The sequence below is a fragment of the Primulina tabacum genome, chromosome 3 (assembly GCF_025594145.1).
Source record: "Primulina tabacum isolate GXHZ01 chromosome 3, ASM2559414v2, whole genome shotgun sequence".
Lineage (NCBI taxonomy): Eukaryota > Viridiplantae > Streptophyta > Magnoliopsida > Lamiales > Gesneriaceae > Primulina > Primulina tabacum.
The window spans coordinates 3,991,220-4,005,049 of NC_134552.1; the positions used below are offsets into that span (position 1 = coordinate 3,991,220).

Below are 13,830 nucleotides of genomic sequence, written 5' to 3' on the forward strand. Positions count from 1 at the left end.
TTTAAAAGAGTGGGTCTCGTGTGAGACCGTACCCATATTCACAATAAAAAGTAATACTCATAGCATAAAAAATAATATTTTTTCATGGATGACTCAAATAAGATATTCGTCTCACAAATATGACCCGTGAGACCGTCTCATACAAGTTTTTGTCTTTTTAAAAAAAGGTCTGACGTAGGATTTTGAAATTTTAGGCATTATTCCTATTAAATCCATCCTTTCTCGATGTCCATTTGGAAAACAAATCAATATTAATTTAGATTAAAAAAATATTAATTTAGATACATAATACTTTATTTATGATTAAAATCAAAGTGTTTAGATCACTCGTGGCAGAATATATTTATTAGATAGGTAAACACATAGACAACCTTGGAATTACACAAAAACATATTTTGCCAAGTAAAACAGAATATCAAGAAATCCCATGTGAATCTAAGCCTATCCTAACAAACCCAGCCACATAGCAACGGTAGACTTGTTCAAATAATAAACTTGCTCTTCATTCTCAGTATGCAAGAACAACCTTATTTTTCATACCAAGAAATCAAAAATCGTACATTTTTCAGACACATCAAAATCATAAATTTTGCTGCATTTTGGTATTGGAAAGAGGAGATCGATCAAACAACAGGAGATGGCAGCTAGACAAGCCACAGAATGTCATACCTGGTAAGCCGTCACACTCGACTTCAGTTCGAATTAAAATAAAAATAATACGATCAAAGTGCACGTATCTGAGTGCACGAAGCCACCACCCCATTAGATTGAATTTCAAAGTCAGAACTTAGTTGAGATTATAGATTCATAACATGGTGTTTTTTCCCCCTTCTTGTTCAGGAGGACGAAGGCAAGACCCCCATCAGAAGTACAGTTTCATATTGGTGGATCGGTTTTCGCCCTGGATAAGGTAAAAACTATCTTTCAGAGAACGTGTTGAGAATATGGGTGTTGGGCAATCTGCTTGTGCCCACTAAGTTTCATCTTCGACCTCTACTTTACTTGTATTCATTCTGGTGGCTAACTTTGAATTACTGTCAGGAACTTTTGGCCCCCAAATCAGAAAAAATAGCAAAATTATTGAAACAAAGCCCTCACGAAAATCCTTCCCAGTTGCTTCATGATATCCCAGCTGATCAAGATTCGTTGGAGATTGTTGAAAGATTCTGCCAGGGATATGAGATCAACTTGTCGACAGAAAACATTGTTCGTGTAGCCTGTCTTGCTCACTACCTTGGAATGACCGAAAGCCACTGTCCTAACAATCTGCTAAACAAGACCATTGTGTTCTTCGAGCAAGAAATTATACCTAGCTGGAACAAATCAATTAAAGCTCTAAAGACTACAGAGAATGTTCTACAAGAAGCTTTACAGTTGGGCCTGGTTGATTACTGTGTGGAATCTGTTGTCTCGAAAGTGTTGGAAGATCCAGTTTTACTAGGAGAACCAATAAAGAATTTGGTCTCTGATGAGGATAGTGATGAGAATGGCAATGGTTTAAGGCAAGCAAGTGTGAGGAGGAAGCTCTTTGACCATGACTGGAAATCGGAAGATTTAACTATACTTTCATTGAGGTTGTATGAATATATTATATGTATGATGCTTCAACGCAAAGTCCCTCAAGAATATGTCGCTGCAAATCTTTGTGATTATGCAAAGAAATGGTTATTTTACAAAAGAGGAGATGATGCCTCGGTTTACCTGGAAAATTCTCAAAGAGAAATAGTTGAGGTTTTGGAGGGACTGCTGCCACGTCAAAAGGGGGTTCTTCCCAGCACATTTCTCTTCGGAATGTTGCACTTTGCAATGGCGCTTGGAGCAAAGCCTGAATGCAAAAATGGGTTAGAAATTAGAATAGGAAATCAATTAGATCATGTATCTGTGAAGGACTTGTTAATACCTTGTCAAGGATATTCAAAGGATGAACAGTACGACACTGAATGTGTAAGAAGAATTTTGAATATTTTCTACAGCAACTATACCGGACCAGGCGATTCTGGACTACTATCAGTAGCTGAACTTATAGATGAATTTTTGGCAGAAATTTCTGCTGATATAGACTTAAAAATGCCCACTTTCATGGCATTTGCTGATATGTCAGTCGCAGCATCGGCAGGGACTCCAAGGACGTCCGATGGCATATACCGAGCTATTGACATCTACTTAGACAAGCACCGGTACTTGACAGAATCAGAAAAGGAGGAACTATGCAGGTTTTTGGATTGTAACAAGATGACTCGAGAAGCATGCGAACATGCTGCTCAGAACAATAAGCTGCCGACTCGTGTGGTGGTGCAAGTGCTATTCGTAGGACAGTTGAAACTGAGAGACGAAATTGCGAAAGAAGTGAAAATTTATGGTGGTGGGTTGAAGAAGGTGGTGGAAGTGGAGGAACGGGGCAAGGAAGGCGTAGTGACGGAAATCGAGGAGATTGGAAATAAAATATTGGCCCTGGAGAGCGAATGCAGTGCCATGAGGAGAGAAATTAGCTGCAAAAATGTGAAAAGTCCTAGAAAGAATATTTGGAAAGAAATGAAAAGGAAGTTGGGGTGTGCAACCACAAGTATTCATGAATGCGACTGCCATGTTAGGAAGAAGAAAAAGGTGCATCCTAAATAGAGCAATGAATTTAATCTTGCTTACTACAAGATAATTAAGAATGCCTTTTAGTGATTTTATTTTGAATTGGTTTTGTATTTTAATGCTTTCGTGTAATGACTTTTCAAGTGTGACTTGGATGTTTCTAGTGCATACCAAAGTGACTCTAGCCATGATGGGTGAATCGTGGTTCATTTAAAATTGTCTGTTATGACATTACTACTAAATCTGTATTTAGCACTGGAACAAGAGCTTAGGACCTAAAGTAATGTTTAATTCCTTTTTCCATGGCTTTTAAACATAAGATCGGATTCCTTTATTACTATGCATATGAAAGAAAAAGGAGGTTCGTTGTTACAGTGAACTGAAGGAATGTGAAGTGTTCATTTTATAAGGTGATTATGTGTACGGTTTAGGACCAGAACCAGTATAGAATTCACTTGCACTAGGTATCAACTCCCCAGGAATTTCTCATTTCCAACTCAGGAATATAGAAAATAATTTTCAAAAGACATTTCCAAAATATGTCCACAAGAATTATGGAAAGTCGACGGTTTTTCAGAAGCAAAACTTATTCCATTCATTAAAATGTGAATTAAATTAAGTTTCTCTTTAAGATGGATAAAATGTTCTACATTAAAACGTGTTCATCATGTACATATTTATGTCGTGAATGATATACAAAAAAGAGCGAAAATTTAATTTGAAAGCGGATCAAAGTTAGTTTTAAAAGTAAAAAGAAATAATGCACGAACACTGAATCAGAATTAACTCAAACACACACCTTCAAAAGATGATGGCAAAATTGACATCCAAGTCCCAACACTGTGAAATAAGCAGCTGAAACTCCAGGAGCTTCCATTAGGTATCACATCTTCCTCAAGAGAAGAAACGGTTTTCTGCTGCTAAATTGATGCATCTTCAGCAGATCACCTCTCAACATCAACTGGAGTCCTCCAAACGAAATGTATACCACCCTGTCAAAAAAGAATATCAAACGCCAAATTGTTGCAGTTTTGAACGAATCAGGTATAAACAGAAAATGTGAAGATGACCTACACTTCAGTATTGCTGCCTTTGGCATCCTGTACCGCAACTCGTGCATCACAAACTCAAATTCATCAGCAAGAGTCTTGTTTGCCCTGTGATTGGAGAATATTAAGCAAAATATTTAAGCCTTGATATGATAAACATGTGAATATGCACAATAGACAAGCTTCACTCCAAAATCAATCATGTTTGCTAATGGTTATTAAGCAAGCCCATTCATTATATAAAAAAAATATTGAAATAAAATGAAAAAAAATTGTAATACTATTATCCCACACTGATTCATGTGAAAAAGTTTGAGACAGCTTAGCATCGACTTTTCTAAAGCATAGGTTAATCATTTTTACAAAGAAATCAGGGTCGACATAGTAATTTTTGATGGAGCCAATTGTGCCGGGAAAATTGTTGTATGGTTGGAAGCCACTAATTTAACCCATATGAACTATCTCTATAATCATGCCACTTATATATAAAATCTACACCTGATGAAGATGTCTCGAATTGTAAGAGAATTAAATGTAATACTCTTGTCCTGATATTGGTTCATGGAATGAATTATCACACTAAATATAAAATTTAGCTGGCAACTTAGATCAATCATTTTCACCAACTGAAGATAAATGTGAAATGCTACCAGCAAAGCCTATTGTGAACAATATAGTTTGCAAGACCATGGAACCTTGGTGAAATTGTAGGAGATAGCCAAAGAAACTGTGTTACTACGCCCTTCTGGGCCGTGACAAAAAACAACAGAAGGTAAAGAACTATACAATAACACCTTCCACTATCAGGGTCCTATAGGCGATGTCAATCTAAAAAAGGTGTGGCAGTCCATGAATACCGCAGAAAAAATAATCTGTTAATGCTGGTTCTACAAGATAAACTAAATAACCATTGCAGCTTTAGAAAATTTTAAAGCATCAAGTCTTACCCAACTATACACTACCACAGAAGTGAGAAAATGCTGGCAACAAAGACAAATATGCCCGAGAACTAATGAACTATATATTTCCTAATAGCCATACAGTTTAATCATTTCTCTTTTATTCCATTATTTATATGCAAGCCAAACCACGTATACAAGGTCAAGTGGAGACCAACTCTAAACGGAAACAGAAATAGACAGAAATAGAACTAACAGAAGGAAGGACAACAAAAGAAGTGAAGTTATGTTTTGGCCAATTGAGTAAGGATTTCAAATAACCGGTGGGGTTCGAATTACACACCCGATCCAAAATGAAAATTTTCCAGACACAATCTTTGAGCAAATTCATTTGTCCCTTAATATTTCAAATCAACACATCACATAAGCACAACTTCAGAGAAATTGCAAAACTAAAATGGCCCGACTCGCCCTTCCCGCATCAAGAAAACAATCAACTGCCATTATTATCACATGAACCTAATCAAGTAACCCATGAAGGAACGCAGAAAGAGCAGAACCTGAGGAACCATCCAAATGTAGAGAGTTAGATATCACCGTTCATTTCTCCCCTGAAAGCATGGAATAGAGTGAGGTGTGCACATCTAGTTCCAAATAAAACTCCCCATTTTCGCTAATTGCCACAATGCGATAAACTGCAGCATCATCCAATATTCACATATTGAAAATGAAGTTTGAACTTTTAACTTTTAAACTACATAGAAACGACATCCCTCCGAAGAAACAAAGCCAAAGGGGAAGAAACAATGTCTGATTTCTTGACTAAAAACGAGATTTCTTGACACGAACTACATTTAAGGGAACATCAAGATCATGGTTTTTTTTCGTTTACCCCTCTTATTTTATTTGTCTTTGATACTAACGACAATTCCATCCCAAAATTTAATTTTAAAATAATCTAATTTTTGCATCAAAATAAATATTTATATTCAACTCATCTACTTCAAAAAATTCTTATTAGTTATTAAATATTTATTTTTTAAATTTAATGATATACTTTTAATTAAATTTTATATTTGATATAATTAATATTATATTATTAATAATTACGATAATATTATTAAAATAATTAATTTAATAATTTTAAATATATTATTTAAATCTATATTATAAGGGACATTAACATATTACAAATATAACTTCAAATATTTAAACGATCATATTCATCTCATAAATTATCGATTAAAAATTTCATAATGCATGGTGAGCGAATTTGTCTTTTATTTTTTTATATTGAGTGAGAAATTTTTTTATAAGTGTGTGCTTGAATGTTTAAATATTATTTAATAAATTTGTGTGTTATATGTTTAATTATAAAATTATTTTAAAATACATTTATAAAATTTTATAATTAAATATTTCAATTTTTATAACTAAATATCTAATTATTAAAATAATATAATATATATTATATAAATAATATTTATAATTTTTAATATAATATTTATAATTAAAAAACAAAAAAAAATAGTTTCCCCTGCGCCGAAGTTGACGCAGAGCGGGCAGAGGGAAATGGAGCTATCCATTGGAGAATATCTCTGCACCAAAAATGGAGTGAAACGTCATTTTGACACAGGGGTTGGAGATGTCCCAAGAACTTCGATAGTCTCATCAAAGTGAATTTCAGCCATAATCTTCCAAACTAGTCACATTCAAAGCCACGAACAAAAAAAAAATATTATTAGAAAATCTGAAATTCCAATTTCAAACAATGGACTTTTAATGACTCTTATCATATCCCCATTAAAAGTTTTAATATATATTTTAACACAATAACTCATGTATCGGAACATGTCACGAGGAATTTCAAGAGACAGATATTAAACTCATAAAAATATTATTTTTATGTCAAAAATATTTTGAGTGGAATATTGGTGCAACGATGTCTCACATGAAATCTGAAATATATATGTCTCACATGAAATCTGAAATATATATACACACACATATATATTAGAGCATCGCGACACATATTATGTGTTTCGTAAAAAAAAATTAATAGTAAAATAGTTTTTATTTTAAATTGAAAATTATTAATTTTTGAAATTAAAATATCAAGCGAAAAAATAAAATGTAAAGAAAAATGTGGTATTGTTATGTTCAAGCGCTTATCGCTGGCCAAAAGCTATAAGTGTTAGCCGATATGCAACTTTATTTTCTCATAATTGTGACAGCGCAGATTGCACCTACTTGGGTATTAATGGGTCGGGCTGTTACAAACCTACTTGATTATTACTAAGTCGGGCTATTAGTATCATGAGGCTGAGAGGTATGTGTCTATCTAGTAGTGTTATCTCATATGCTTTAAAGATCATCCTTATCATTTCCTTGTTATTGGCGTTGTTAAGATATGTCATCACTCTTTTACGACTCACTTAGACAACCAGATCAAGACCAAAAGCTATAGGAGTTTGCCAAGATGCAATTTTATTTCCTTATAATTGTGGCAGCGCAGATTATACCTAATTGGTTATTAATGGGTCGGACTGTTACGAACCTACTTTATTATTAATGAGTCGGGCTGTTAGTCTCATGAGACTGGGATGTGTGTGTCTATCTGTTAATGCTATCTCATATCCCTTAGATACCAGTTTTATCATTTCCTTGTCATTGGTTTTGTTAAGATCTGGCGTCACTCTTTTACAGTCCACTTAACCAACCAGATCAAACCCATTAGATATCAGTCTTACAATATCCTTACCATTGGTCATGTCCTTAATAGAGACAATATTACCTATTAAGATATGGCGTCACTCTTTTACAGCTCACATAGTCAACTATAACAATTGTAGCAACATCAGCAGCTTAACGTACGAAAACTTCCATAGAGTTCACTTATCCAGTACTACTCTCACTGATACACGCTTCACCAGACATCCACTAAGAAGTATAGAAATATGCTTCTTGGAAGACTTGAACTCATGACATATCTCTTATATCAATTGTTAGGATCAAACGCGTACCACTAGACTAAAAGATATAATTATTACCAATACACAACTCTATTTTCTTATATTTATGACAACGAGAGTTCGCCTACTTGGGTATTAATGAGTCGAATTGTTAGGCTCATGACTCCGTGAACGTGAGTGTCTATCTGTTGGTGATGTACTATATCCCTTAGAGATCAGTCTTACCATTTTCTTACCGTCTGTTCTGTCTCAGCAAAGACAATATACCCATTAAGATTTGACGTCACTTTTGTACGACCTACCTAACTAACCATATCAAACGGCATAAGTCAGCATCTTGACGCACGATAACCTTCCAGAAGGTCACATATCTCAGTACTACCTTCACTCATGCATGTTTAACCCAACAATGATATATAGTCGGATGATTAGAGTAGGGGTGTTCAAATTTCGGATAAAACCAAAAAAATCGTAAATCCAAACCGAAGAAACTGAAAACTAAACACAACCGAATATCGAATTTTTAAATACAGATATAAATATTAAAATTGAATTTTATATAGTTTGGTTCCAAATTTTATTTGTCAAAATCAAACCGACAGAAAAAAAAAAGTAATAAATTAATATTTTATTTTATTTTTATCTAGATTATATATTTTAAAAGATGATATTCAGTGATTTAAGAATATTTTTATTAAGTTTTAGTTGATTGTTATTCATTTAGTTCATTTAACTTTATATTTAAAAATTAAACTAAAAAACAATATATTATATTTTAAATATATATTAATTACTAATTTAAATATAAAGAAAAATCAAAACCGAACCGAACCGACCGATGAACCTATATGAGGGATTAAAAAAAGTTTTATCACCGTACAAAAGTTATTAAAAATTTAAATTTAATAGATAATATATAAATATATATTTCAATTTGTTTTGATAACCTCAAATTTATTTTAACATCTACATTATATGATAAATGTTGGTCCCACGTGCGAAATTTGAGATAATAAAACCCTAAAATAAAGAATAAACTGGACACCGAGATTTACGTGAAAAAACCCTAAAAATTATTAGGGTAAAAATCACGGGCAAGATGAAAAAAATTCCACTATAATATTTTACGGTGTACAACTCACTCACTGTGTTTCTAAAGAGAACACACACTCTCTTAATACAGGAGAACAAAACACATCACAAATATTATAGAACTAAGGACTCAAATGCTTATAAGATGAGAGAAAACTCGAAGAAGTTATGATTTCAGAATGAAGGGGGAGCTCTATTTATAGAGTCTCTGTCAGTGTGAATACGCGTAGAAAGCGCGTATTCAGTCTTCAGTCTTCAAATCCTGCTGCAACTTGTGACCAACCACCACTTTGTTATTTCCGTCCAAATTGCCAACCCACGAAGTTTTGTCAAACTTCATTTAATATTCTTGTCGACATTTCTCCCACTTGGAGATTAGATTGGGAATCAAACATATCTCCACACATCTTTTCAATCTTGTCTTTTCCTACTGCTTATGTTTCTGCTAGACCACTTGAGGATCTACACCACTCAAACTTATCAGTGTTCACTGGCTTGGTCAAAAAATCAGCTATGTTATCTTTTGTATAGATCTTCTGCATATCCACACTTCCTTCTTCTACGACTTCCCGTACAAAGTGAAACTGGACTCCAATGTGTTTCGTCCTGGAATGAAAGGCTGGATTTCTTGCGATGTGCAAGGCACTCTGACTGTCACAAAACAAATGAACATTCTCTTGTTTGTATCTGATCTCCTCCAATAACCTTTTAATCCATATTGCATCCTTGCAAGCTTGAATATCTGCCATGTATTCTGCCTCTGTTGTAGATAACACAATTATTTGCAGTTTTGAAACCCAACTTGATACGAATCCTCGTAAGAATGAGAAGCAAACACGATTATTAGAATCGCGCCCTCAATTCAATATCGAACAAGGATCGATTGTGTTGTCCCGATCTTTTGAAACAAGCAAAGATTTGTGATATTCACCTCTAAGCGATTAATACTTAGCAACAAATATCAACGATGATAACAATCGAATTTCATACGAGCCTTCAAAGAACTCGTTTTGACAATCCGTGCGAAAACAATCGACAAACGCCACAAAGATGCAATCTTTGATAAGTTTGATTTGGTAATGAACAAAGCTTTAAAAGCCTTGAGAATTGAGAGAAAACCTCAAAATATTTCTTATCAATCTGAATTGGTTCGTTCATCATTCATGTACACTGAATATATAATAATTAAAACATGAAAAGTAGTGTAAAAAGTCATAAAAAAAGTTGTGAACAATTTCTACACAGAAGTGCGCGCGGTAGCGCGTGTTCTCGCGCGGTGGCGCGCGAGTTACGGCCTTTGGCAGCACCCTGCGCGCGGTGGTGCCGGAAGTCGCGCCATGGCGCGCGCGCGGCCGCGCTGAAAGTGGCGCGGGTGCGCGTCGCTTGCTGGCCTGCTGCATGCGTCTTCATTGTCTTGTGCGCGGTTGCGCGAAATCTTATGCTGGGGCGCGCATGCTGCTGCCCTCATGGCTTTTATCACTTGAATGACATTCCAAACACTTCCATTGTTGTGTCCATGTTTTCCAAGCTCTTTTAATTTAGACACCCAATTTGTAGAACTTCCTTGGTAACTCAACATTAATCCTTGAAGTGTTTCTTCTTTTAATTCCTTCAAAAACTTGAATATGTTTGATTCTTCATTATTAATCACAATCATACTTGAAATTCCAAAACAACAACGCCACTTAAATCTTCCCCCAAACATTTGCACACAGTGCCTAGCCAGATTCATATCACAACTTATTGCTCCCCCTGCAAGTATAAACACATAACCAGTAGTAGATTTCATCTTATCAGGATCACCTGCATAATCTGAATCGCCATAGCCCCTGGGTGTAAAATCTGATCCTCCATACCATAATGCAGCATTTGAGGTACCTTGATGTATCTAAGGATCCTCTTAACAGTGCTCCAATGCTCTCCTCTAGGATTCGCCATATACCGACTAACTGCTCCCACTGCTTGAGCAATGTCCGGTCTTGTACAGATCATGGCGAACATAAACTTCCCACTGCTGATGCATATGGTACTCGAGACATCTCCATCCTCTCTGCTTCACTGCTAGGACACATCTCGGAGGATAACTTGAAGTTAACAGGAAGAAGGGTTGATATGGGCTTGCTATCTTGCATGTTGAAGCGTTGCAAGAATTTCTTCAAATATGTTTTCTAGGAAATCCAAATCTTTCTATTACTTATGTCTCGGTGAACTTGCATCCCTAGAATCTTGTTTTCTGGTCCCAAGTCCTTCATCTCAAATTCCCTAGCCAACTATGCCTTCAATCCTTGGACCTGATCTTTTTTGGGGCCTGCTACCGACATGTCGTCCACATACAACAGCAAAATGATATAATCATCACTAGAACTCTTGAAATATGTACAAGGGTTTATACTCAGTCTGTTGTATCCAAGGCTCATAATATAGGAATCAAATCTTTTGTACCAATACCTCGGCGTCTGTTTGAGACCGTACATAGATTTCTTCAACCTGTAAACCAAGTTCTCTTTGCCTATTTTCGCAAAACCTTCTGGCTGGAGCATATAGATTTCTTCTTCAAGATCTTCATTAAGAAATGCTGTTTTCACATCTAGATGTAGGTCAAACACCACACACAATACCAACACTACTCTGACTGTTGTAAGCCGAACCACAGAAGAAAATATCTCATTAAAGTTGATGCCTTCTTTTCGAGCATACCCTTTTACCACCAATCTAGCACGATATCGCTCCACTTGGTTATTGCCATCACGCTTGATCTTATAGACCCATCTATTTCCAATGGCTTTTCTCCCTCGTGGTAGTGTAACAAGATCCAAAGTTTTATTTCTGTCTAATGCCTCCAACTCTTCTTGCATTGCTATCATCCAAAAGGATTCATCCGAGCTTTGAGTAGCCTCGTGAAAACTCGATGGCTCACCATCCTCTGATAATATACAATATGCAATATTGCTTTCAGTGACATAATCTGAAATCCAACCTGGTGGTCTTCTGTCTCGAGTTAACTGCCTCACATTGGAAACCTCATACTCAACATGTTCTTGTTCTTCGTGCTCTGGTACTGTTTCACAAGAAACTTGACCTTCATCCGTCTTATTTTCCACCTGAAATATATTAGTTTCTGAATTCAATGTGCCTTTGTCTCCCTTTACTTTATCTTCCTCGAAGATAACGTCCCTGCTGATGACAAGCTTGTGAACAGTAGGATCCCACAAGCGAAACTACTTTACTCCATCAGCATAACTCAAGAAGATACATTTTCTGGATTTCGAATCCAACTTCTATCTTTCTTGCTCATTGTACAGAACGTACACAGAACTTCTAAATGTATGCAAATGAGAATAATCTGTCGGCTTCCTAGTCCATATCTCCATCGGAGTCTTCAAATCAATCGCCACTGAAGGAGAACGATTGATAATATAACAAGCGGTCTTGACTGCTTCTGCCCAAAATGACTTTTCTAGACCTGCATTCCTCAACATAGCTCTTGTTCTGTCCAACAAGGTTCCATTCTGTTGAGGAATGTAAGCCGTCGTAAACTATCTTTTGATGCCCTCGTGTTGACAATATGCATCAAATTCGTCACTAGTATATTCTACTCCATTGTCTGTCCTCAGACACTTGATCTTCTTTTTTGAATCAAGTTCAACCCGCGCTTTGAAATCTTTGAAGATCCGGAAAACATCTGATTTCTTCTTGATTGGATACATCCAACACCTTCTAGAGAAATCATCAATGAACAAGACAAAATAGCTCGCTTCTCCTAGGGATACAACTGGTGCTTGCCAAACATCCGAATGAATCGGCTCTAATATACTTTTTCTCCTGACAGTAGAAGTGCCAAACTTTAATCTGTGTTGTTTACTGGTAACACAATGCTCACAAAAGGGTAGTGACACTTTTGTAAGTCCCGACAGTAGCTTCCGTTCTGAGAGAATTTTCAACCCCCGTTCTGTCATATGCCCGAGCTTTATATGTCATAACACTGTTAATTCTTCTCCTGAACCAATTGATGCAACAGCTAGTTCTGTCTCTTTGTGTGTTTCTCCCAAAAGTATATACAGATTTGCAGCAATTTTTTCTGCCTTCATAACCACAATCGCGCCCTTCACAATTTTCATGATCTCGTTCTCAATTCCAGTTTTGCACCTGATATCATCCAATTACCCCAAAGACAAAAGATTTTTCGTCAGTCCTTTCACATGTCGTACCTCCTGAATGATGTGATTGTTGCCATCAAACATTTTAATTTTGATAGTACCGACCCCAGCGATTTCCAAGGCATGATCATTTTCCATGAATACAGATCCTCCTGAGACTGGTTCATAATGATCAAACCATTCTCTCCGAGACGTCATGTGCCACGTCGCTCCTGAATCCATAATCCATGTGTCACAAAATTTGTGTCTGCCTTCTGCAACTGTTGTTGCTTCGCTGAATAATATTTCACCATGGCCTGAAGTACTGGCCACATTTCCTTGAGAACTATTATCGATACTCATACACTCTTTCTTGAAGTGCCATTACCGCCACATTTAAAGCAGTAAATATTTTTTTCTTACTTCTTGACTTTGATCTATCTCGTCTTTGGCTCCCACCGGAGTCACGGTCCAGAAATCTTCTTCTTATCATCGGCAAAGCCTCTGCCTGCTTTGAAGTTGCCAACCTATCTTCTTTATTCTTGCGCCGGCTTTCTTCTCCGAGAACCGCAGTTAAGACATCATCGAATTTTAGAAAGCCCATAAGAATATTGTTGGTAATGTTGATGATAAGTTGAATCTGGTAGACTTTGGTAGACTTTGAAAGACATCATGATAATGTTGATGATATTGTTGGTAGACATCATCGAATTTTAGAAAGACATCATCGAAGTAGAAGATCCGCACGTTCATTTTTCCCTATTTTATGCCCAATGGAAGTGAGATGGGCAAATAGAGTATTTAGTGTGTTGATATGGTCGGTCATCGATGAGGATTCCGCCATCCGAAGAGTATAAAGCCTTCTCTTTAGGAAAATCATGTTGTGTAACGACTTGACCTCGTACATCTTTGTCAGAGTATCCCAGATAATTTTGGCTATTTTTATCTCAGAGATACTTGACAAAACTTCGTCTGCTATAGCCAAGTGTAAATTGGCAACATCATTATCATCCATCTCATTCCACTTTCCATCATCCGTAATCTTCACCGGTCTATCTCCAATAGCTACCAAGCAATTCTTCTTCCTTAAAACTGCTTG

At 36.1% G+C, this 13,830-nt stretch overlaps 2 protein-coding genes across 2 annotated transcripts; one reads left to right on the forward strand and one right to left on the reverse strand.

Annotated features, from left to right (window-relative positions):
* The first annotated feature begins 394 nt into the window (after nucleotides 1–394).
* Nucleotides 395–2,897, forward strand: LOC142539414 (BTB/POZ domain-containing protein At3g03510-like). Its single transcript, XM_075644857.1, has 3 exons — nucleotides 395–672; nucleotides 841–910; nucleotides 1,042–2,897. The coding sequence occupies exons 1-3, from the start codon at nucleotides 638–640 to the stop codon at nucleotides 2,617–2,619; spliced, it is 1,683 nt and encodes a 560-aa protein (XP_075500972.1). The 5' UTR covers nucleotides 395–637; the 3' UTR covers nucleotides 2,620–2,897.
* Nucleotides 2,038–7,302, reverse strand: LOC142538305 (DNA-directed RNA polymerases II and V subunit 8A-like). The gene is made up of 4 exons (XM_075643652.1): nucleotides 7,293–7,302; nucleotides 5,133–5,226; nucleotides 3,383–3,740; nucleotides 2,038–2,159 (listed from the first exon to the last, which is right to left on the reverse strand). The coding sequence occupies exons 1-3, from the start codon at nucleotides 7,300–7,302 to the stop codon at nucleotides 3,467–3,469; spliced, it is 378 nt and encodes a 125-aa protein (XP_075499767.1). The 3' UTR covers nucleotides 2,038–2,159; nucleotides 3,383–3,466.
* Nucleotides 7,303–13,830: the final 6,528 nt, after the last annotated feature.